Below are 23,931 nucleotides of genomic sequence, written 5' to 3'. Positions count from 1 at the left end.
GTAGGCCAACAAAACTAAATGGGCGCAGTTACTCAGCCCTCACGATCAACCGTTGAATACACAAGTGAGAAGAGACGGACCAAAAGGTCTGCATCTCAGTCGGTCACATAAGAGATGTGCAGATCAACATTACTTATCAGTACTAGGATATGTTAAGAGTGTTTGCTTTACCCTCCATTAAGTCAGGTGAAAAGTAATTACAAGGTGATGCAGAAGTGTTACTGTGTATGGTTAGGCGTTGTTTCCCCCATAATATATATATTTAGCTATAAATATAAGGAAGGGGAAACGCTTTTAGCACTTGGTGCTGTGTGCTTGCTGCATCCTTTGTGTAAGGAAAGGTAATGCAGGATCATGCAATATGGAACCTTTGGAAGGATTTGGGATTGGCAGGGCTGCCCTTTGAAGCGGACAAATAGGGTGTTGATATCCTTATCGCTCCAAATGCTCCTTGCTTGGAAGCAGATACCACACAGAAGAGGAATGGTTTTTAGGGTCCATGCAAAAGTCACCATGGGTTGGTAAGCTCTCTAATTGGACTTTCCAAACATCCCTGGCATCAAGCTGCAGTTTTACCACGGTGGTTTGTAGGAAGCATCAAGCAATCCGGATTCTCACACTAAGATATCTTACAGTTGCTTCTGGAGCAGTTCTGAGGGGGGCTTTGCGGTGGCCGGATGGATTTTGAACGTTTAAGGCTATTGCCTTTGCTTCCTCCACCGCTTCCTGCAGCTCCACCGCTGCCACCAGCCACAGAGTACGAACGTCCATGCATCATCACTGCATTCATTCCGTTGGCCATGGAGAAAGACTTTAGGTGGCTTTTGATTGCCACCGGAAGGGGCAGTTTGTCAATAAGATGTACAGGGGTGCAGGAGACAATGGCACGGCAACAGAGGTCTTGTAGGCTGAATACTGTAGGAAAACCAAATGAGAAAAAAAAAAAAAAAAAAAAGTTTACACACAAAGAATGATCACCAAACTTTACCAGATACTTTCTTCAACCCATTGTATACTTTTTTTTTTTTTTTTTTTATTAGAGACTCACCTCTGTTCGGCCTCCAGATTTTTTCCATCCCATGTCTCATCAGGACAATGCGAGACAGCTCCGTAAAGGATTCGGTTACATTGAAGTTGCAGAGGGGGCTAACTTCGAAAAACGTCATTCCATTTTTCTCAGCGTAAGCCCGAGCCTGTTCAGTGGGGACTTGTCGTTTAAAAGCCAAGTGCAGTCGATTTCCCACAAGGATGCGTGGCACCCCTGGGGCATGCTGTAAGCAATAGGAGAAAGCAGTGTTAGACATGACAGGAGTATAAACTTCAAAATTACTAAGTGCCCATTACTCAGCAAACTGCACTGAGATGCTGACTTACTCATGTTTGGTGAATCAAGCCTTTTTGGCCATGCCCACCATAACCGGCTTAAACAATCACCTCTAAACCCTATATTAATAGAGCATAGTACCTCATCAATCTCTTTGATCCAACGGTCTATTCCATCGAAGGACCATCGGTTTGTGATATCGTAAACTAAGAGAATGCCCTGTAAAAAAAAGAGACACAGAAACAAGCAGTCAGTTTCTTCACACTGTGAGCCTTTGCCAAACCACCCCAGCTGAACTGGGCCCATCAGCAAAAAGTAAAATGTAGTATAGACATTCACAGTAAGTATCCTGTCTTATTTCAGGCTATACTGGAATTGTGCCAGTTGAAATTCACATGAAGGCAGCTTCCCGTCTCGGACCTTGTACTACTGTGGGCACCAGCTTCCATAATAGAGAAAACCACAGACGTATAAACACCACAAAGCTTTTAAGCTTACATATAAATCAAGATTCAGTAAGGTTTTACCTGGGCACCTCTGGAATAAGAGCGGAATATTGTGCAGAACCTGCCTTGGCCAGATGTGTCCCTGTAGAGAAAAGAAAGTAGCAGCTCAGGAAGGTTCTAATGGCAGTAACGGTACAAGCAGCCCCCCGTGTGAAGACAAGGTCTTCCAAATAATAATTAAAATCAGTTTAAATGTAGTTGAATGGGTTTATGAAAACAAGTTCAAAGTGACCAGTAGCCATTGTGTCCACGGTGTATAAAAAAGAGGTACAGACTACCAACCAAACTTCATACAAAGTAAGAATGATGCCTTTAACACTCTGGGTCACAACTGAATCTGTCCTTTTAGCACTAAATGGCTGTAGGAGACAAGCACGCTCTGGACAACAGTATTTTGATATCCGTTAATGGACTTATACCCCCTACTATTCATCAGGTAGCTGGGAATTGTGGCTGAAGTAAAGCATGCATTTATTTATTTCAGTACATGGCCTTTGGAGGCTGGGACTCACCATAGCTCTAGTTTGACCCGTCTGCCATCTAGCAGGATGGTAGTGGTTTTGTAGTCAATACCTGAAAGAAAAAAAACAATTCTAACAATTCTAATTTTGCCCCACAATATAATGTTTTCAGGCAGGTGCATATCAGCCATTTGAATGAGTTCTCACTCACTCTTTATCTGAGCCCCAATCTACTAGACGAACATCATTCCTCCTTATACTGCCTGTTGGACACAATAGAATGACACAGTCTTAATCACTCAGTCAGACACACTGACAAATGAGAGTCTATGGAGGAACGGACTTCATTAGCATTGCTATAAAGCTCAGTGTAAAGCCATCAAAAATATCAGGACTGACAACAAACGGCATCCTCCAGGTCTGCAGATAAAGGAAGGTTAATGGAATGAAAGGAGATACCAGCCAAGTTTTCCTCAATGCTAATGTACGGTATTCAGCAGAGTATTTAATCCTAATAGAATATATTTGTTTTTCCATGGGACTTATCCTTTAAGCACAAAGCTTTTCCAGTAGGCGGTAAGTGCCGGCACGCTCTCACATTATAACACGCATTAATTATTTACAAACTCCAAACACCCCGGAGGGCAGCGCGGAGCGCCTGCGCATTAACATTTTCACTAGTATGGATATGAAGGCCATGGACACAGCGTGTTTTGAGATATGAACCTTAATGGAAAGGCTTTGCAAATGTTTACTTGACAAACTGGCTCAAAGTTAATTTAACCCCTTGTTGCATTACAATATTACCATCAATAGGTTACAGAAGCAGGTTAAACAGGGTTAACATTTGTTTGTTTATATAGCAATGATTTTACAATTCCAATTATACCCAAAATATGCATATTCCTGGACGCGACATAATGACAAACCGGTAAAGCAGTGAATCTGCGTCCAGGGAAGGGCAGTAAGCGCTCGGGGATTAGCAGGATCCGGGAGCGGCGGGAAGGAATTTGGTTTATTTTCCTGGATAAGCCCATCTGAAAAGGGGATCCATGTGCCAGAAAGTTTGCTCTGGTCTTTGCAGATAACATTATGCAGACAAAGAGATCTCGGCCTCTATTATGTTGTCCCCAACACCACTCGTAATACTCTAATGCGATGAAATAATTCAGCAAAGTAGCTGTTTGTTCTCTGAGCCATTTCACAGAAGCCATTAAAAAGGGGCAGGCGTGCATTTCCAATGAAGCAGACAGCCTTTCCTTCAAACCCCTTGTGTGCTGTAAAAGCCCCCCGAATAGCACAGCAGACGCAAGAGAAATTAACCTCTTAAAGCAGGCTACACAATACAGTCAAGTGTGCCAAACAGGCCACCCATTTTGGCTATCCCAGCTTGAGCACAGTCAGCGCCATTAAAGCCCATTTACCTACTTGCTTCCAGGCAAAGATACATCGGATCCCTGACATGCTTGTGGCCCATATGGACTGCATTCGTCCTGCATTCAATCAGGTGTGGTGAAGCAGGGGCATTACCAACAAGGCACCATTAGCTACACAAACATATCATTCAAGCTTACAAGACTTCCCTAAGGCTGCCCCGCACCCTCCGGGACCCCCTTCCTCAGCTTTATGATGACATGCCTATTAACTTCAGTCCTTAAACCCCCCCCCCCCAAAAAAAAACAAACACTGACAGGTTACCTCCCTTCCTCCCCCTACCTCGTATAAAATACTCCTAACTGCTCCTAGATTGTGATTTTTTTTTTACCTTTCCTTTCTTCACATCAAAATTGTTAGGTGATGCACTACTTGTTAAGTCCTCTTTACCCATTGTACCGTATATAATGAGAGAAAAATAATGACAAAACAGCTTGGAATGATAGACCAGTGGATGTGTGCGCACACATATCCATCCATCCATCCATCACTGCATTTAACAAATGGTCAGGGGTGTTAAAAGTTTACCACCAAATTCTTTAGGCTGAGTTTGGAGCTCACAGGTACCCAGAAGATCAGGTACTCCGCTGAGCCCAGCCAACAGTAGCATTTTACCAAACTAAAGGCCAATTATCCAGCACGTCATATAGCTCACACCTATCTCACACCTGACACTGAACATAATTAGTAAAATAATGCTTATGTATGTTGTTTAGTGATCTAATTGCCATTCTATGTGTTTTAATAAACAGCCTGGGTCAGATAAACAGGTAATATTGGAGATCGGACCACTGGGCGAGATTCTGGATGTGAACATGAATTAGACAAAAAGTTGACTCATAATCCACGTGACATTATTTAAGTTAAAAGAAAAAAAGGGGTGGGCAGAAGTTTCCTAGTTTAATGAGTTTTACGGCATGCTTTGATTTATATGTTCAGCTTACTAATAAAACAGGACTGAGGACTTGTGATGCGATATAGCCAGGAGTTCAGGACAGATGTGGTCCCGGTGGCCACACGGAAGGTCGGGGACAATGGTATCCGCACGATATCATGAAGTGTTTGCATTTAGATTTAGTGTGCAGCGGTTGCCAGTGGTCTCTGAAAGGAATGAGTGAGGCAGAATGCATGCGCACTTATAACGGAAGAGGAATCAGTGGAGACAGGAAGTGAGGCCAGGAAACACTTCCCCAGGAAGTTCTGACGACTTCCTCGCTGCACCACTGTAAAGGGGCAGTTAAAGTTACATTATAAAAAACTATCAGTTCATGTAGTTACCTATATGGATGTTTAGGTATCGTAAAAGGTTGCTTCATATAAGAAGACATGTCTAAAAATGGTTTCCATTCCATAGTCTCCAAAACTAAAAAGTTTAATCATATATCCAACGTAATTCAATTACATAGCATGGCGAAGCTGTAATATCTAGAATAAAGCTCTATACATACACATACACAGCCACAATTCATGTGTCCTTCTTACCATTACTATAGGAGTAAGGAGACTCCGAGGCTCCATCCTGCAGGCTTTCCAGGATTTCTCCCTTCCCCACATCACTGTCACCAACCAGCAGGAATTTCAGAAGGTAGTCGTAGCTCTTCACCGGGCTACCCTGAGTCCCCATTCTCCTTCTCAGGAGGCTACGCAGGCAATCGGCATGTCAGGCGCCCTAAGATCCCCCCCCTGTGACAGGAGCGCTGCGCAGGAAAGGGATTTCTCTCTGAAGCTCCGATCTGGGAACGGCGTCCGCAGAAGATGCCGAGGAGCGCTTATTTTCTGGGTTTTCCAATCTGTCCTCTCCTGTGGCATGAACTATCCCAGTGGGACCTGGCGTGGAGTGAATCCTGTTTAAGGAAACCAAATAGGATAATGTTTCAAAAAGCATTACATAACATATATACATACATACATATATACACATACACACACATATATACATTCACAACCCTATTAAACAACTGCTTAAACGCGCACAAAAAAGCATTAAAGCATAACAGAAAAATTAACACACACACATTATATATATTATATATACACACAAACATACATACACACTCTCTACATATATATTTTTCAGCCATATAAAACATTGCTCATTCTATAAAACCTTTTAAAGCCAATGACATCCAGGCGTGATCTATACGATCGTCTCTTCCAAGCTCTGGGGTACGGATACAATAAGCACAAAAACCTATTCTTCCCGTCCCACGGTTAGCATAATGAGGAAGGGGAGAGGCAATCTGCTCAGCTGCTCCAATGGAGAGCCGTGACGGATGCCATCTGCACCCTCCGCCACTCCTTGGAAGGAGAAAGGACTACAACACATTTGCATAAGCAGCAAAACACCAGCAGATGGCCCGTTTCCTTAACCCTTTCAGCTCTGGAGAGAGAGCGCACAGAAACTGAACTCGCGCATAACGGGGATGGAGATGCGCCGTATACATTTCAAAAACCACTTTATCCGCCGCGCTACACGGCAGCCTAATAATGTGAAAATCCAAACGCTCAAAGTCAACAGATACTGTTATTTCAGAGCCCTGCCGAAGAGTGAAGGGCCGGAGGTACCTGACGTGCTGCGAGCCCCCTCTTCCAGGAGGAACAAAGCAGCCAAACCTGCCAGGGATAAGCAAGACAAAAGAGCCAAAGCATTAATAAGAAAACATCTGTGTATGGCGGGGGTCACGCTGACACGTCTGCCGATGCCTATTAACTGGAGAACTTTAAATGCCTGATCAGACACATCGACTGCTGTAAAATTCTAGCAATAAAACAAAAATGTAGATTTAACAATAAAAAAAATGGAAGGTGTCAGGGGATGGATGTAAAATCATGTGTCCACTACAATGATGTTAATACACACAGATATATTTATACATATACCCTCAACACCACCACCAAGCAAGCAGTTTTACTACGGTGCTACAATAACTTGCATTTAAACATCTCATCAATTGTTCCGGTTCATACACTGCATATCAAACAGTTACAAACCAACAGAATACACCAAACAGTTGTCTCGTCTTGTACTATCAGAAATAGGCAGCACGTTTACGCGCACACACCCAGGACGCAGAACAGGTTCCAAAAACACTCCAAAAGCCAAAAAGCCGACTCCAACTCGGGACAGAAACCGAACAGCGTAACCTGCTGAGACTCGTCTTCTCGCAGGTGCCCAGAGAGCGGCTTCACGCGCCGTGATACATAAAGAGAAGGATGGGGTGGTGAGCCCTATATGACTTTTGAGTACATTTTAGATACATTTTATTTATCATTTCTAAATTCCATGAAAGTCGCCCTCCCCGTTACGGTGCGTAAACATGTTGTATTTGTTGTCATCGGTGAGATAACCGGATAACGGCAGCTGAGGGCTGGCGAATCCGGGCCTGTAAACAGCACATGTACCATTTTATTCCAGATTATATATCATTTAGGTCAATTCAGATCTCACCTTTCTCTATCCCTCAGCCCATTCCCTCAAGATTGTAAGCTCTTGTGAGCAGGGCCATCTGCATCTCATGTATTGTTTGTCTTAGTCAGTCAGTTCTCGTCTTGTGAGACCCCTTAAATATACGTATTGGAAGAAGCGCTGCGTACATTGCTGGCGCTGTATAAATTATTTTTCTTTCAGAAAATCTGGCAGCCGTTTACTATCAGTGAGGGGGAGATTGAGAAACAAAAAAGAAAAGTCACCATCATACCCATGAAGCTGAAGGCAGCAGCACGAGTGCTGTCCCGGGGCTGCAGGTCAGGTGCGTAGAAGCATGAGAGCCTTCAAACAGGTATATGGGGGGGGGTCATCAAATTAAATGTACCCTGGGGGGGGATCGGAACGGCAAAATATTCAAACACTCCCAACACGCGCTGCAAGAACCGAGTGGCTTTCAGTAAAAGGTGCAGGCAAAACAGGTAGACAGACGCTCCAACTGTCAGGGGGGGACCGACAACAAACAGCCCAAGGCGCAGGTCCCATCAAGTCTGCCAGAGAACATAAAGCCCTCTCCATAACACGTTTACAGAAAGGGAGCACAGAAGGGACCCAGGCACCAAGTAGACGCTGCCTAAAGTCCTAGATACCCTGGTGGCTGTATGTGGAACTGCAAGAACATGGAAAGGCTTTTAGAGCCATCCAGGAGCAACTGTCAACAAAGTCATAGAAACATAGCATTTGTCTGCAGATCGGCCCGTTTAGTCATCTGTTTCTCCCACTGTAAAGACTCAAACGTTAATCAGTCGTTTGGCTCGCCCCTCATCAAATGTTTAAGTCCCCTCACTGTTTCAGCCTCTACCACTTCTGCTGGGAGGCGGTTAACCACCCTATCAGTAAAGTAAAGCTTACCTCTAAATCTCTACCTGTTTAATTATGACCACTTTGTTTCGTGGACCACACTTTCTATCTGCTTTGCAACATAGTATAACCCGTCTTATGGTACCAGCAACGTATTAAGGCCCTCCGGGGCCCCTAGGCTAGTTCACACACACATACACCTCTTTACCTTGTGGCTACCCTTCTGATCCCACAAAGTGAGAGCCGCCACATTTGTCCTATGTGGCCCCATAGCGTGACCCCACTGAACACCCAACATCACGCAGGGACGGCTGATTGCATCACCAAATTACCTATTAGAGTTCAGGGGCCCCAAGGCGCATGCCTAGCAGGTAACCTGCCACTGTACGGGTCAACCTGTATACACCTCAAATCAATGATAATTACACTAAATGCGGGGCTACTAAATATAATTATATGACCATATAAGGAAAAATGCACCAACTCTGGCAGGAAATCATTCTGAGGCTGGAACGTCTATACCGGCCCGTAACAGAGCAGACAAGTAGCAGTAATGGTACAATTAAAAGGACCCTGGGGTAACACTGTAGACGGTATTTATACTCCGCCATTACCCCACCTCTAGTCAGATACCTGGTATGCGAGGGAAGATGCAGGTAAAAGGAGGGACTCACCAACGAGGCGCAGCACTTCATGCCCACACAACGGGCCTCACACCGGGCACCGGAGTTACGCGAGTCCCAGGCTCCGGCCCACTCAGGATGCGTTCGCACAATAGTCGCTGTAAATGTAAATAGACCCGGTAGGAGCTCCGTCGGTCTCTTTCAGGTCTCTCCTAACCACTCGATAATCCACTACTGAGGTGTCCCGGATCCCAGGAAGCCCAAGTTCGCATTCGTCGCAGTCACGTCACTCAACACAAAACCTCATACCTCTTCCCCCCTCTGAGTACCCAATCAAATGGGAGGAAACAGGGCATTCCGCCCACTATTGATGAACCAAAGAGAACGCATGCTATTGGACGGACCATGCCCATGTTATACGCCCATTGGCAAAGTGAGATGTCACTAGGGTTCAGATACCTCAGATCACACCTATGACACGCCCCGTATTCTGATTGGCTGACCGGTGGCAAAGCGATTCCTATATAAAGAGTGTTGAGCCAAGTTTGAAAGTTCATGTAGTAATGGGTCCGGCATAGGTTCCCCTCTTGGGCATTGGCTCAGCTGCGTTAGGATACGCTGTGCATCCTTTAGACGCTGTGCGCTGGGTTATGGCGTCATATTCGGGTGCCCCCGTGTCTTAAATAATACAAATAAAGACGACGACGATAGATTTCAGGTTCCGTTTCCGCATTATGGTTTTTATTTTTAAGAAGCTCTCATATAGATTAATTGGATGCAGCTGTTTGTCACCAACTCACATGCATACTTCCCAAGTGTCCATGTTTAGTTTGGCCAGTCCCTTTTTGGTACTCAAAGCCCTCTTATTTCCTTACCGTATTAGCTTCTACCACCCATATTGGGAGGCAGTTCCACTTATCACCCACCCTCTTGGCAAAGTAAAAACAATGTAATTGCAAAGCTGTCTCTGCAGGGAGTCTGCTCCATTTATCTACTAACCTCTAGAGCTAACACGAAGAAACCGCAGCCGCCCTCTTCCGTGGTCCGATGATTCTTGCCACTGCTCTAAGCAGCCGATCAGGGGTAGGAAAGATCTAGCATCCCAATCAATGGACGCAAGCGAGGGTCTGTGCCACGTTAGCGTGCAGCCTACCGGTAATCCGCGGTCTTCCGTTAAACTGCTTCTGTCCAGCATGGCGTGGGATACAGGCATGGACAATATCATTGTTTTTTTATGATAAAGTAAATGTAGACTACACGCTAAAGTAGCACCCAAGGGTCTTCAAATTTAGAGGGACCGCAGAGCTATCATACGTATTAAAGTGCATATGATGGCTGGAGCGTCCCTTTAAAAGATGGAAGACTGATTACATGAAAGTAATTTGTACAAGTTTGAGCCTCGCAGGTACCCTTACCATCGGCTCCTTCGATACCTTTCCTCTTTAGAAACTCATTAGGTAGAGCTCTATAGATTCATTGTGTTTGCCATCAGGCTAATTAGCGACTTCAAAAATCATTGCTGTGCAGAACCAATATAAGACTATAGAAAGTTTTATTTATAGGCAGATATCCTTGTAAGAATTACAAATATCAAGACACAGACAACCGGATTTCAAGGACACACCAGGAAAAGCATAGAATTCCGTGTAAAACGGCAGGCGCCAGAAACACAGGTAACGTTTAAAAGGAAGCAGGATTATGGGATGGAAAAATAAAATTACCGTATTTTTACTTCTAGACACTACTAACTTGAGAGACGGATACATTCTGCGGGAGGACCATCCTGAAAAAAATAGTAATACTCTTTTTAATTAGACTCACAAGGCTGTTCCTCCGTATGGAAGCAGAAAAGGGTATATTTTAAGTATCTCTAAGTATAGCATGCTTAGGACCTGGAAGAAGATCCTGGAGCGTCTCCAGGCAGTGTTTGAATCTCCAAGCGGAATAAAAGCTCTGGGTGATCCATGTGTTTCCCGTCAGCCCTGTTTTTCATACAAAAGGCTGGACCGCTGGTCAAAGTCAATGATCTTCAAGTATATGGGTGAGAAATCTGGATTACCCCCCCCCCACCCCCTGGTATGGCAATTCACTTCTTTATCTATGATTCAATAAAGTTATTTGAAATGTGTGGATAGGCAACCCGACCTGTCCTCCAATACCCCCCACTAATTCTACATCCACATATATTAACACCAACACATGGGGAGCAGTAAAGAAAATGACATGGCGTATGATTTTTTACACCAATTTAATTATTTCTCAGTATGAATTAAGAAATCAAAACCAAATGAAAGCAGATCAACATCCCTCAGAAAAAGTGGAGAGAAGACTTGGGGCATCACGAATAACTTTTAAAAGTCACACACAGCAAAACAAAAAAAATGGTGATTTTCAGCATGTGAAATGGCTGCAAATAGTGAATATTTTATTGAGGAATCTGCAATTCTGTGTTCTGAACCGCAGCCTTGTCAGCATCAAAACAACGGAGGATATCCGTGGACGTGGCTCGATCGGCAAAAGCAATTATAGGATTTAAAATGGGGAAAAAAAAGGATTTTTGCTTCATTTGGATATATGGCTGAGGAAGTTGCCGTTGAGGAAACGGCAACTTGCAAAAGTTAAAAATGTAAACTAGCTTTCCGTGTTCACCTCTGGCAACTATAATAAAAAAAAAAAAAAAAAAAAGCCTCTTCTTGCTCCACAAGATGCGTTGAAATGATTTGAAAAGTTCCAGGCCTGTGTCTGTCGAGTACTGAGGGGAGTGGGGTATTGTTTGAGGGGTGGGAATTGGGAAAGATGGTGGTGGTTTGTGGCTCCTTCCAGCGGTTTGTGTCTCGTGCCAGAGGTGAACGTATCTTCAAAAATACTGCCATTTGCCTAATACCGTGTCCTTGATGGCATCCACATATTGTGCGGGGACCCAGTATACCCAGTAGTAAGATGCTTCAGTAGGACCCAGCTGAAATGCCTGTAACAGAGAGAAATGTGGAATGGCTTAAACTGTCCCTAAACAGCTTTAAAGGGACAGTCTAATGCCCCCAACACACCCCTACCATAGAAGAACGCATATTAAAGTAAAACACATATAAAAGCAAAACACATAATGTAACTCACGGAAATGTAGAGACCACACCGCTATCATATGCATTAACTGGAGTGATCCCTTTAAGCATCATATGATTAAAGCCTATCTTTGATTATCCCCCCCCCAGGGTAACTTTTCTAATAATTTAGAAATTGGCTTGTGGGAAACCTTTTGGAATCACTCCCTTGTTGTCGACTATCCTCATTCCTTGTTACGCATATCATGAAAAGATTGCAGTTACTGATTCCAATGAATTACTCCTCAAAAATAAATATTTAAATTCTACACAAACTCTCTTTGAGAGGTTCGTTTAATAAACCTTGAGATGGGAGTATGTACTAAACTTTCCTTAAGCTTAACTAGGGCAGCTAGGGTGTTAATTTAACTTGGGATCCTTTCACAACTGGAACCAATGTAAAAGCTCAAACCAGTCTCTTAACCCCTAATTGCATGACTTTTGACCTGACCAGGTGCTCATGCTCCACCAGACCCTTTTATTTTCTAACTTGGGTCCTGTGATGCTTCTTCAAGCTTGTATTTTGTTAATAAATTGGAAAACCACAATACTAAGTATTGCTTCTAGATGGTAACGTTTAGCATAAAAAGTTGAGAAGAAAAATTCTCTCAGGGTACTCCCTTACCATCATGTGATAGTCATCGTGGTCTTCAATCGGCTCTGTAATCACATTCTTAATAGAACCCATGGGGATTTTTTCTGTCCTCTCTGCATCAGAGAAAAAAAAGTTTATAATTTCACAATCACTGCCATCAATACAGAAAATCATTCTGAAGAAGAGACCTCTGACGACCAGAAACCTTATTTGTCTTTTTCTATGTTGGTCCAGTAACTTAAACCTTTAACTTAAGGCTGTTATCAATAGAGGAAGAGATGCAGCACAGACTCCCTTTGTGAGTGACGTTGAGGACACTCTTTCAGGTTCAAACACTAGATGCATCTACAAAGCAGAGCATTCGACACATCGTTTTCTTCATGTCAGACTGGTTTTAGTACACATCACATGAGAACGGGCGACATTTCTTTCTCTCTCTCTCTCTCCAAAGAGATCTTACCTTTGTGCCTCTATACCAAAGATATTATGCTTACCTATAACTATACTATAGGTTAGGTGACCCTATAACATGTATCTGTATGTGCTACTGATTTTTGCTAGCACAACATCCAGATGGATTTTTATAAATTACCTGTAGCAGAGCAGGTCAACCGCATATTTTGTGGATGACAAGTCCACTTTAATGGGGAACTCCCACCAAAAAAAGAAAGTATTACTGGTATCACGTTAAAATTTACGGTAGTTTCCAAAAAGGTATGTTTTATAGTCCTTGCATAATATGTTTTCAGATCGTTGCATATTAGCAATTTTTATGTTCTGCCTCCTGTTATCAGTAGCTTACTGGAACAAGATGAAATAAACACTTTTTGTCCATGATAAAGCACATTAGTGTATATAACACTGTATTTAATGATCAAACCTTGTTTTTCCATGGGACTTCCCCTTTAAACTCCAGTATTGTATGTCTAGTTAATATACTAAACAGTATCTCTTAAAGTAACTTGATTATTCAAGATCGGACAGTGTCATTTTGCTTTGTCTTCAGTCTATATGCAACTGATGGTCAATCGAAGTTCAAAGGCAAAGGGAGGAAGGAGAAGAACTATTGAAAAATAACAGTATTGGTGAGACAGCAGAGCCCTACATGCATGGCGACCTACACTGGGGAGCTTAAAGTCAACATAAAAAGGACAGAACATAGAACAGGGGTGTCGAACTCCAGGCCACGAAGGCCGCAAACACACCAGGATTTCTGGATATCCCTGCTTGAGCACAGGCGGCTCAATCAAAATGATTGAAACAGATAAACTTACCTGCATTTAAGCAGGGATATCCATAACTCCTGGTCTGTTAGCGGCTTTCAAGGCCTGGAGTTCGACACCCCTGACATAGAACAATAAACAAAAGCAAAATATTAACTATTTATTTTCTCATTTGCATCAAGAAACACACCCATGCTATTTTGCCAAATTTTGACCCTTTTTATAGCTACAGCAAATTTTGCATGTTTGTTTAAATTCACTTTAGCCTGAACTCATGTGACACAAGGAAAGGACACTGATAGGAGAGAACTCTTACCTTTCGTACCAATCCACAACTGATCTTGCTCCAGTTTGAACGTCAGCCTAACTTTCCCCCCAGACTTATTGTACATGCCGGATATCGGTGTGGTTGGAAGACGCTCCTGTAACAAACAAGACAGGTATTGGCGATCATTATCATGTAAATACTACGACTGCTGACAAACATGTTATAAAACAGAAAAATAATAAAAAAAAGGAAAAGTTTCCCTGGATCCTATGGCTGATGAGTTGACCATGATGTCATCAGGCTAAGTAAAATAAAATGCCTGCATACAAACTGTGCATTAAATTCGAATGACGTACAGACAGCTGTTTGAGGATCGTCTATTTATAGCAGCTGAAGTTCTAGTTTCCTGAGGATTTCTTACATTCTACGTCATCTCAAGCTTCAAGAAGAGGGCAGGAGGAAGTACCTACATTTAAATTATATCCTGAAAATGTACTTTACCTGGACACCTTTCAGCGATGGCATCACGTCATCAGGTTTGCCCTTGTCCAGCACCTTTCGGTGTTGCTGTAAAATGCACAAAAAGTATTCCATTAATATAAAGATCTGATCGTCAGAGAGTGGCATCTACATAAAATTATATATGTGCCCTTGTTTAACAGTTACTCGGTTAGCTCTACATTACATTATATTTATTTATAAAGCGCCGGCCTATTCCGCAGCGCTTTTACATTCATTAGAACAATTTATAAACACATAAACAAACTGGTGCAAAGGAGAAGAGGGCCCTGCTCTTGCGGGCTTACAACAAGTTATCTAGAACTTCCAGCTCTAGATAACTTGTCAGCCCTAATTCTTTTTCTCATGGGTACCTGCACAAAAATACATAAGGTAGCACGCATGGCCTTACCTTCTGTCTGCACAAAGGCTCCTTCTTGCTTTCCTCTTCTTTCACCTCTTGCTGAATAGTCTCTTTGGGGGTTGTCACGGCCAACACGTCATTGATTGTGGATCCTACAACCATGACCTTTGCACCGTTGGAGATTTTAATTTCCCTTAGTGTTTTGTCCTCAGGGACTAGCCCCTTAAACATGACTTTCTGCATGGCTGGTGGAAGACCTGCAAGAAGACAGAATGGTAATTGCTAAACATGGATCATAAAGGTTTTACTGCATACATCTCATCAGCAAATGATATCTACGAGAGATAATTATATCTACGAGAGATAATGATATCTACGAGAGATAATGATCTCTCTGGATCCATACTCGGGATTTAATTAGGGTCATGTCGCATCCAAGTGACAACACAAGCAGATACCTGTGAGAGAATGAATCTTCTGCTTAAGGCTTGCTCCGGTACTGTCCAGCGGGAGTTTCAAGTCGTACTTGTTCTTGTTCCAAATAATTTTAACTTCTACAAGCTCTTTGTCTGTCTCAGAGTCCCCTCCATTGCTCACAGAACTGTCTGCATCTGCCGGTGCTGAAACACTTTCTGAAGCCTGAGAGCTGCTGTCCCCACCTTCTGCGCTGGCCAGCTGAGTCTTCTGCTCGTCTGCCTCCATCCCCAACTCTTCCACTTCTAGAGGGAAAATAAAATGTGTAGTTTAGGTCAGCAGATAATTCTACAAAAGCTGGAAATGTGTCAGCAGAAACTAGGGACGGGGCTCTTATTTCAACCACAGAGTGAAATTGAAAGCAGTTGCAGTTAAGCCCTATCAGGACACGGTTCAACCCACGATGAATTCTTTACACAGCTCAATGTATAATATCTAAAACACGCCCATGCCCCATACATATCAAATAGATGAACTCAAAAAAACAACATATAAAAGACATGAACTGACCAGCCATGAGTCACAGAACGATATCTTCAGACAATTACTTTTCTTCTTCTCTATGCTTTATTATTTAGTTCTTTTCTGACCATAAATTAACACGCCAGAACGTGGTGGTTCATATAACTCTAGATGTAGGCATCATACAATTGTAGCCTCTTAATTATTCTTTTTTCAAAGAGTTTGCTTTGTTCATTCATTCACAAAAAAATTAATTGTGTAAATGCATGTGCTCAATCAACATCTCCATAGAATCAGCTTATTTTCCTATTGAAAACAATATGTTACACATATTTATCCTCTGCATATCCTAATACAATATAATAAAAACATATAATACTACTTAATAGCAATATTTTAAATTTAATCAGATTATTCTGGTTAACGGACACAAGGTTTTATGTGAATAATTTAACAGGTTATTCAGTGAAAATATAAGATCCAAAGTTGTGAATTAAAAAAATTAAATGATTGCTTCCTGTAACAAACATATACTTTATAATTACAATAATTTTAATCTAATAAGAGTAATTGAGATGGATAGTAATACACCCTACGGCTATATGACCTAGTTCTTTAGATTATTGTTCAGCACCGTGGACCTGTCAGCTACGAATGGTTAACATAGTTGTCAGCAGGTACAAGCACTTTTTTTTTTTTTTAAGAGAAATGGTTAAAACAAAAATTGACATTGGACTATATGGCATAGCAAGTAAAAGGGTACTTGTCTGTTATCAGTCTAGAAGTTCCCCATACAACATGCTCGCTGCCCGCATCTTAACGGCACATAGGATGGGCATCGGTGGAAAGATAACAGACAGGTATTCACTAAAATATGAAAAAAAGCACATATCCCACCACAGCACTGCAATGGGATACCGTGGTGTCTTCTTCAAGCCGAGGGGTACACAAAGAGTACTATGATGAAGTAAAGACCCTACTCCCTGATGGGGCACCGTGAAGAGGGCCACCACCAAACGTCTGCTAGAGGCCAATGACAACATAGTAAACTTGTGTCAGCGAGCACAACCACGCAGTGATGCCAGGCGATCAAGAAGGGTTGGTGGCGGGCGGCAGGCAGGCAACCAGCACCATGGAAGGCAGATGATGTCTGAATAAACCTGGGGCACAAAGACACAGAGGAGGCTGCCAAAAAGTATCCATGACATGCAGAGACTGGTACAGGGGCCCGATGACACACGGGAAAGCCGCCAAGCAGAGACTGGCAGACACAGGCAGGCATGGGGCATTACGGCCACCAGAAGGATAGCCACATTATGTTTGAGCAACAGTGTAGGCTGCCAAACGATGCCAAGGACACTGAGGAGGCTGCCAAATGGTGCCAAGGACACAGAGGAGGCTGCCATTGGATCTATGGCACAGAGAAGAAGGTATGCAGGGCCCGATGACACAGCAAAAGCCGATGTCAAAGACTGTCAGGAGAGCCTGATGGCAAAAGCTGGCCCCAGGGGCTGATAACCCAGCAAAGGCTGAAAAGCATGGCTAAGGGGTCCACTGGTGTAGCCAGCGAGGTATATAAAAGGCTATTAAGTGGAGCAGATGGCAGGAAGGAAGTTCTGACTCTGAGGTAAATTGATAACAAATGGGGCAGATGGCACAGAAACAGCAGCAAAGCGACCAGTGCACTGAAACAGAAAATACATATAGAATCAGTGGGTTAAGTGACAGGGCATAAAGCTCCGTGAAGTGGGCAGTAAACACGAGGGGAAGGCAACAGAGGGCGACTGGGACAGGTGGTAGATCGGGAAGCACAGATGGGCAGGTTATATGAAAAGACGACGTGTAAATCAATGCGACAAGCGGCCTCATAAAGGATGACATGCAGGCCTGCCCTCCGGGGACCCGGTACCCACCGTCCTGGGACGCCATGATGATTGTGTACAAGTCTCCAGCGCGGGGGCTGTCGGGAAACACACAAACAGCCGTTTTGGACCCAGCGGGCGGCTGTAGCCCTGGCACCAGGACCGGAAGACAATGAACAGTGGAGGACCCGGTACCATAAAGACGTGAAGCAAAGGCTAGAGGGGATCCGGAAATGCGAGTACTTTGCCTCAGAATTGTGCAACTTGTTCATTTCACTTCTGCATTGCAGTGACTAATATTTTTTTGCGCCTCTAAGTGGTTTGAGGACAGTGCCCAGAGTTGGTTATATTTGGTTAAGGCCTGGTTATTACTTTTATTTTAGGATAGTCTCTGGCCCTATAACTGTTAATAAATTACATGTGGGTTGTTGGCGTTATAGCTCAACAATACCGGGGGAGCTCCAGATTTGCCCCCTCATTTTATACGGTGTTATTATAGTGTCATACTATGTGCCATATATTTATATTTAGTGCTGTAATATACATAACGAAGCCAAACACTAGGGAATAATGTATTCGGCTTACATAACGCTCCTTTTCGTGGGTGATTGAGCTGAAAATGCCATGAGCATCATGGGAGTTGTAGTTCAGCAAATTCCACTCACTGCCTGGTTTAGTTTCATTTAAGGAGAGTATTTATTTAATAGGCGGGGCTTAGCGGTCGCTGATTGGCTGGCTGTCATTCTGTTCACTAGCGGGCTCTTCCTGCACGTGTGTTCCTTCTGAGGATCATCTGCCCCCGCCAAGGGCGTGCAGTCTAGTCCGAGGACATGAGGCCTGTACTGGTTAGGGTCAAGGATGTGCTTCGTGTCGTGGAATTGGTAACCCTTCCGAAGAGGTGCTGCTCCTCAGTGCCTTCTGGGAAGGAGGTTCGAGTCCGATTCGCTCCTAGTCCTACTGGTAAGATCGGTGTTTTGTTATAAAGATGCTGGACCCTAAAGCCCACAATCACCCGATAGTATTTATAACTGATCATCTGTCTGATCACTTTGCCTTTTCGGTTTTTCCTTGTTTCAAATCATATTCAATCATAAATCACTAGTTCATCATGTGCATACCAGGGAACTTTCAGGGTTTGACCCTGAATATCAGTGATTTTGCTCCAATCTCAGGGTCACGCAACCCGGAACCGACACCTTCATACTCTGGATGGACCTATTGATATAAAAAAATCTCCTAATTAAATTAAGGTTTCCATGCAGACCGGTATTAGTCATTTAGATAACTAATTAAATGAGCTGCCACACAGAATCTGCAGGACATTAAATGGTTAATGTTTAAAGGGTCTCATGATCATCTCTTCTCAGGTACGATCATGTGATATACATAGATGAAAATTAAAAGCACTTTTTAACGCAAAAAAAAGGTCTATTTGGACTTTTTCTGTATTCCTCATACATACATTTGAGCTGTGTTCTCCGTTGCCTAATATACAGATTATTATATATTATTTTTGTATTGCTCATTCACTCAAATTGAAGGTGGCTTTTCTCACTTTTTCCTGTCTTGCAATTTCTAATGAATGAGACAAACCGATTTAGTTGGAAAATGGATGATGAGTGTCTGTTTCATTGTGTTATTTTGGGGTCTTTTAAACAATATTGTTGTATGTGTTTTTATTCAGGTTTTCTGCACTTGGGAGGTTTGCGTACGGCGCTGTACAATTACCTGTTTGCCAAAAAACATGGCGGTTCTTTTATTCTACGGCTTGAAGACACAGACAGGAGCCGGCTGGTGGCTGGAGCAGCTGAAGGCATAGAGAACATGCTGGAGTGGGCAGGTATGTGTTGTATGCGATACATCTAATATGTGCTGTATGGTCCTAATATATATGCTCCAGTCTGTGTAACATAAAGGTTACTCGGTCCTACAGGCATCCCACCAGATGAGAGCCCAAGGCAAGGTGGACCTTATGGACCATATGAGCAGTCTAAGCGTCTGGATCTGTATCAGGTTACTGCTGACAAGCTGCTGGAAAGCGGAGCTGCTTATCGTTGCTTTTGCACTCCACAGAGACTAGAACTTCTCAAGAGGGAAGCTCTGAGAAACAGACAGACTCCTCGGTACGACACACAATATTTGTTTATGTTGTATAACTGATTTTAAAGGCATTGTTGTCAAATGTAGACTATATCACCAATATTTAAATAGCAATAGAATATGTCATGTTATACTAAAAGAAAGCACAAAGGGGTTTATTAACCAAGGACCTATTCACAAAAGCTACTTACTTTGGCTGGCTTAGTTTTGCTAAAGTCACAATTGTAGGTGTATGAGCAGTCTGCTTCTATCTGCTAAGCTTGAAACATTAAAATAAGGTAGTAATTAAACATATACCGTGAACTGTACAAAGGGAGACAAGGTCTTAGTGATATGACTGCTTATGTAGTTTAAATGTTCTCCTCTCGTTGATCCAGAAACAAGAGCATTGATGTGTTTCAGTCTTCCGCTCTCTTAGTTTTATAATCAACGTTTCACTTTTTTGAAGCTATGATAACCGGTGCCGGCATCTAACTGCAAAACAAGTGTCAGAGAAGCTGTCTAAAGGTTCCCCCTATGTGATCCGGTTCCACTTGCAAGAAGGAGCACAGCCTTTTCAGGACCTGGTCTATGGCTGGACTCACCATGACGTGGCAAGTGTGGAAGGTGACCCCGTTATTATAAAAGGAGATGGCTTTCCCACATATCATTTGGCCAATGTGGTAGACGATCACCATATGGGTGTGAGCCATGTGCTGCGGGGAGCAGAGTGGCTCATATCTACATCCAAGCATCTGCTGATTTACCAAGCTTTGGACTGGCAACCTCCCTTATATGCCCACCTACCCCTCCTACTAAACAAAGATGGAACCAAACTCTCCAAGCGACAAGGAGACATCTTTATTGAACACTATGCTCAGAGTGGATGCTTAGCTGATGCTCTGCTGGATCTCATCACCAACTGTGGATCTGGATTTCCTGGTAACGGTGGAAAGAAAGAGGTGCCCTTTAGAAGAACAACAGGGGGGGGAATGGTGGTGCTTTGCAGTGGGCCTATAATTATTGAGGGAAATGGTGCTTTTTAAAAAGGATTTGTATGTATTTTCTTTATTTGGGGTGGCCCACCATATACAAAGATTAGTGAGGATGTTGTTGGCACCACTTTCATTTTTGCCAATAGAATTTATATCTGTGGGACAGATGAGGTGTATCAATATTGACATGCCAGTGACAAATTTAACATCTGGATATGATAATTAGCACCAGAAAAGAAAGTTTAACCAATTCAACTTTTGGAACTTACAGACGCAACAGACTAGACCTGAATACGCATTGTTTTCATACATGTTTATTTGTGGGGTGGTCTAAATGAATATGTGTACTATTTGATTTTAAAACACAAAATCAGGCTTACTGATGAGTTACAGAAGTTCATTGGAATCCTCTTGACGTGACTCTGGAGAAACTTCAAAAGAAAAAAACAAACATTTGCTGTCCCGTTAGACAATGCCAGTTTCCAGGCTGAGTTTCCATTGTGTGTCAGCCAAGTCTGTTGTGTGGATCAGTGTGTGGTTAGCAATTGAATTGAGTTTAATGGAGTTCTGAATCTTTGCGAACAGATGAGTTGCAGTTCACTTTTGATGAATTGTTCACCTTCATCCATTTAACTCCCATATTGGCCCAAACCAACTCGATCATTAACCCCGTTGATTGAATGGCAAATTTTAGCTTCTGATGCAACAAACTCTGTTTCTCAAGACCTCCAATAGTGCAGGTTTTCAGGATACCCGTAGAAATGCCCAGGCTCCTTTAAACTAGCACAGAAGCCAAAGATTTTGTGACTTATTGAACCTGATATTCTGGTAAGAGGAGATACTGAAAACCTGAACTGTTAGAGAGCATGGAGAACCAGAGTATACAATACCCAGAAGATGCAAATGGTTATTGGACATTGTCAGTGCCCAGGCAATCATATGAGCAGGTCTGCTGTGATCATTGGCTTCGTTATGGTTTATTTATGATTTTTGTCCTGTATAGAAAACCAAATGGGCCGTACATTGGACACACTCGTAAACCAGTATGATTTGGGGAAAACAAGCACCCACTCTGCTCTGCTGGATCTGGAGAAACTTCCCGAGTTTAACAGGTTAGTGTGTGAGATGAGACTTCATCATGGGGGCATCACAGTAGACTTTTAATGAGCAACTCAGCGGGAACATTGCATTTTGATTGCTCCACATTTAGAACGTCGCACTCAAATAGCTGTTATCGGCTAAAAAATGTAACAAAATTAAAAGGTTATGAATTTAATAGGGTGCCACCTAAATATTAGGTAGGCATTCCGCATTTTGTAAAGGAACTATAGTGTTACATTTTATTTTTGCGTGTATTTATTTCTCTCAATAAATGTTCCTGCAGGTTACACCTTGCAAGATCGATAGACGGTCCCGAGACCCGGGCAAAGCTGGTTGTTCAGCTCCAGGCAATGTTGCAAGACACATATAAGGGTCTGGAACTTGATGAGGGGCACATAGAGCGCATACTGTTGCTTAGGAAGGTGAGAACTCTACAACCCACATGTTCTGACTAGCTAGTGTGTTGCTTTGTAGCATGCAAAAGTTCACTTGCCCTATCAACAGAGCATGAAACACGCGTGACCGGTTTCTACATTTAAAATATGTCTGCACTTTTAGCGTTTCTCACGTGTGTTTTTATACGGTTTGTTTCTCAGCGTGCAGCTAGCCTCCCTCCAGCACATGGGATGGCAGTAAAATTAAGGAATACTTTTCCCTAGCAATCTGTATATTACTAGACCTCTGCCTACAAGTTGTGTAGATCAATATGGCAAATCAAGGCAGATAATTCTACTTACAAATGATGAATTCTGATTTGCTAGGCTATTTATTTTTATGATATCTAGCAAACCTGGCTTTTCTTTCAGGGACATTTGTGCCGGATGACAGACCTCTTATCGCCTGAATATTCGTACCTCTGGATCCGGCCTTCTATTTCTAAACAAGAACTGCAGAGCCTCTCGCGCGAGGCTGCTGAGATTGGAGCGCTGGTTGTACGGTGTGTATTATGACTCCCAAGAACTTACATTTAAAAATTGTTAGAACCGTCACTGCCTTTACAAAGAGGTATTCGAAGATTGTGAGCTATACGAGTCTGTCTTTCGGATTCTCTGTGTATTAGGTGGTCTTGAGCTGTTCACACGTCCACGTTCTGTATCGCAAGCGGCATGTTCAGGTATTTATGTGGTCAGTGAGTTACCGGTTCTCGTTTTTATTTGTAGAGTCCTAAAGGAAACGTGCAATGATTTTACTTTGGAAAATCTGAATAACGAACTGAGGAGCCATTTACAGCAACTGAAAGCCACAAAGTACAGCAGTGCTATGAAACTACTTAGAAAGTCTCTGAGCGGCCAAGAGGTGGGAGCTTGGGCTTAAGATGATGGCTAAACTATTCCTTTACACAGGGCAATGTTAGAACCATAACTTAAAAAGGCGACAGATTTCTTAAAACGTCCTCCACAGCAAGTTAAGTCTTAAAATACCTGGTACGTTAGGTGCTGAGGGATGCATGATGGGAAATTGGGGAGAATGCAAAGTAAACCAAAATACCAACCTCCAAGACTTTCTGAAGAAATGGCAATTAAGTACTATTTCCTTTTAAACAGTTTCTATATTATTTTTAATGCATGCGATTTATATTTGCAATCAAACATCCATGGTAGTTTTGCAAATTGTTGACAGGGGGACTGAAGGATTTTCAGTTTGTTTATTTAATGATCAGTTTTTTGTATGATTCAATTATTTTATCTGTTTTCAACTAGCATGGGCCAAGTGTAGCGGAGATGCTGATGTCATTGGGACCCCAAGAATCCATCATACGACTTCAGAATGCTCTCAGCTGCTGAACGTTGGATTATACACCTTGGACTGTAGTGATTTGCTCAGTGACCTTTACCAATAAATTATCCTTTTTTTTTAATGCCAATAAGCCTCAGTGTGCTGATTAAGATTCTCTTTCTAAATAAATCATTAAATAATTCAAATAATTTTGCCTCCATTACAGCTTTGTATATCGAGCAGTCAGCTCCTTTATTTTTTCGGTTATTAAAATTTAGTTTTTTAGAGGTATGCTATATTGGGCTGAACTATTTGAATTTATCACTTATTTTGAAGCACAAGTAAGTGTCATTTATTTGAAGAATGACGCAAGCTCTTACAATCTTACAAGTGTTTTGGGGAGAATCCCCTTCTTGGTGTGGTGGCCCCAGTACTACCTGATTTATTTGGTATTTTAACCACCCCCCCCCCCAAAAAAGTTTGGCAATCTTTTTTCCTTGAACTTATTCATAACTTTAAACACTTCTATATAGAGGAACACACAGGGTAGGTAATGATTG

General features: G+C 42.6%; 3 protein-coding genes across 5 annotated transcripts; 1 reads left to right on the top strand and 2 right to left on the bottom strand.

Annotated features, from left to right (window-relative positions):
* On the bottom strand, window positions 1-8,953 carry RAB40C (RAB40C, member RAS oncogene family). 3 transcript variants are annotated; one of them, XM_053471335.1, is made up of 7 exons: window positions 8,685-8,953; window positions 5,208-5,569; window positions 2,343-2,403; window positions 1,852-1,912; window positions 1,466-1,543; window positions 1,049-1,271; window positions 1-915 (listed from the first exon to the last, which is right to left on the bottom strand). In XM_053471335.1, exons 2-7 carry the CDS (start codon window positions 5,347-5,349, stop codon window positions 620-622), a joined length of 861 nt encoding a protein of 286 aa, XP_053327310.1. In that variant the 5' UTR covers window positions 5,350-5,569; window positions 8,685-8,953; the 3' UTR covers window positions 1-619. The 3 variants fall into 3 exon arrangements, with proteins under 3 accessions (XP_053327310.1, XP_053327312.1, XP_053327311.1); XM_053471337.1 differs by having other exon boundaries at window positions 8,810-8,953; XM_053471336.1 differs by lacking the exon at window positions 8,685-8,953 and adding an exon at window positions 5,833-5,911.
* Window positions 8,954-11,416: 2,463 nt separating this feature from the next.
* On the bottom strand, window positions 11,417-17,861 carry UBFD1 (ubiquitin family domain containing 1). Its single transcript, XM_053472308.1, has 7 exons — window positions 17,532-17,861; window positions 15,141-15,401; window positions 14,731-14,939; window positions 14,322-14,387; window positions 13,869-13,974; window positions 12,360-12,442; window positions 11,417-11,601 (listed from the first exon to the last, which is right to left on the bottom strand). Exons 1-7 carry the CDS (start codon window positions 17,545-17,547, stop codon window positions 11,491-11,493), a joined length of 852 nt encoding a protein of 283 aa, XP_053328283.1. The 5' UTR covers window positions 17,548-17,861; the 3' UTR covers window positions 11,417-11,490.
* Window positions 17,862-17,957: 96 nt separating this feature from the next.
* On the top strand, window positions 17,958-23,606 carry EARS2 (glutamyl-tRNA synthetase 2, mitochondrial). The gene is made up of 9 exons (XM_053472307.1): window positions 17,958-18,440; window positions 19,165-19,320; window positions 19,414-19,603; window positions 20,029-20,501; window positions 21,558-21,666; window positions 21,939-22,077; window positions 22,462-22,592; window positions 22,816-22,951; window positions 23,356-23,606. Exons 1-9 carry the CDS (start codon window positions 18,311-18,313, stop codon window positions 23,437-23,439), a joined length of 1,548 nt encoding a protein of 515 aa, XP_053328282.1. The 5' UTR covers window positions 17,958-18,310; the 3' UTR covers window positions 23,440-23,606.
* The last annotated feature ends 325 nt before the right edge of the window (window positions 23,607-23,931 follow it).

This window comes from Spea bombifrons, chromosome 7, assembly GCF_027358695.1.
Source record: "Spea bombifrons isolate aSpeBom1 chromosome 7, aSpeBom1.2.pri, whole genome shotgun sequence".
Classification (NCBI taxonomy): Eukaryota; Metazoa; Chordata; class Amphibia; order Anura; family Pelobatidae; genus Spea; species Spea bombifrons.
The sequence above is the reverse complement of the archived record's forward strand: the minus strand, read 5'-3'. Positions and strand labels throughout refer to the sequence as shown.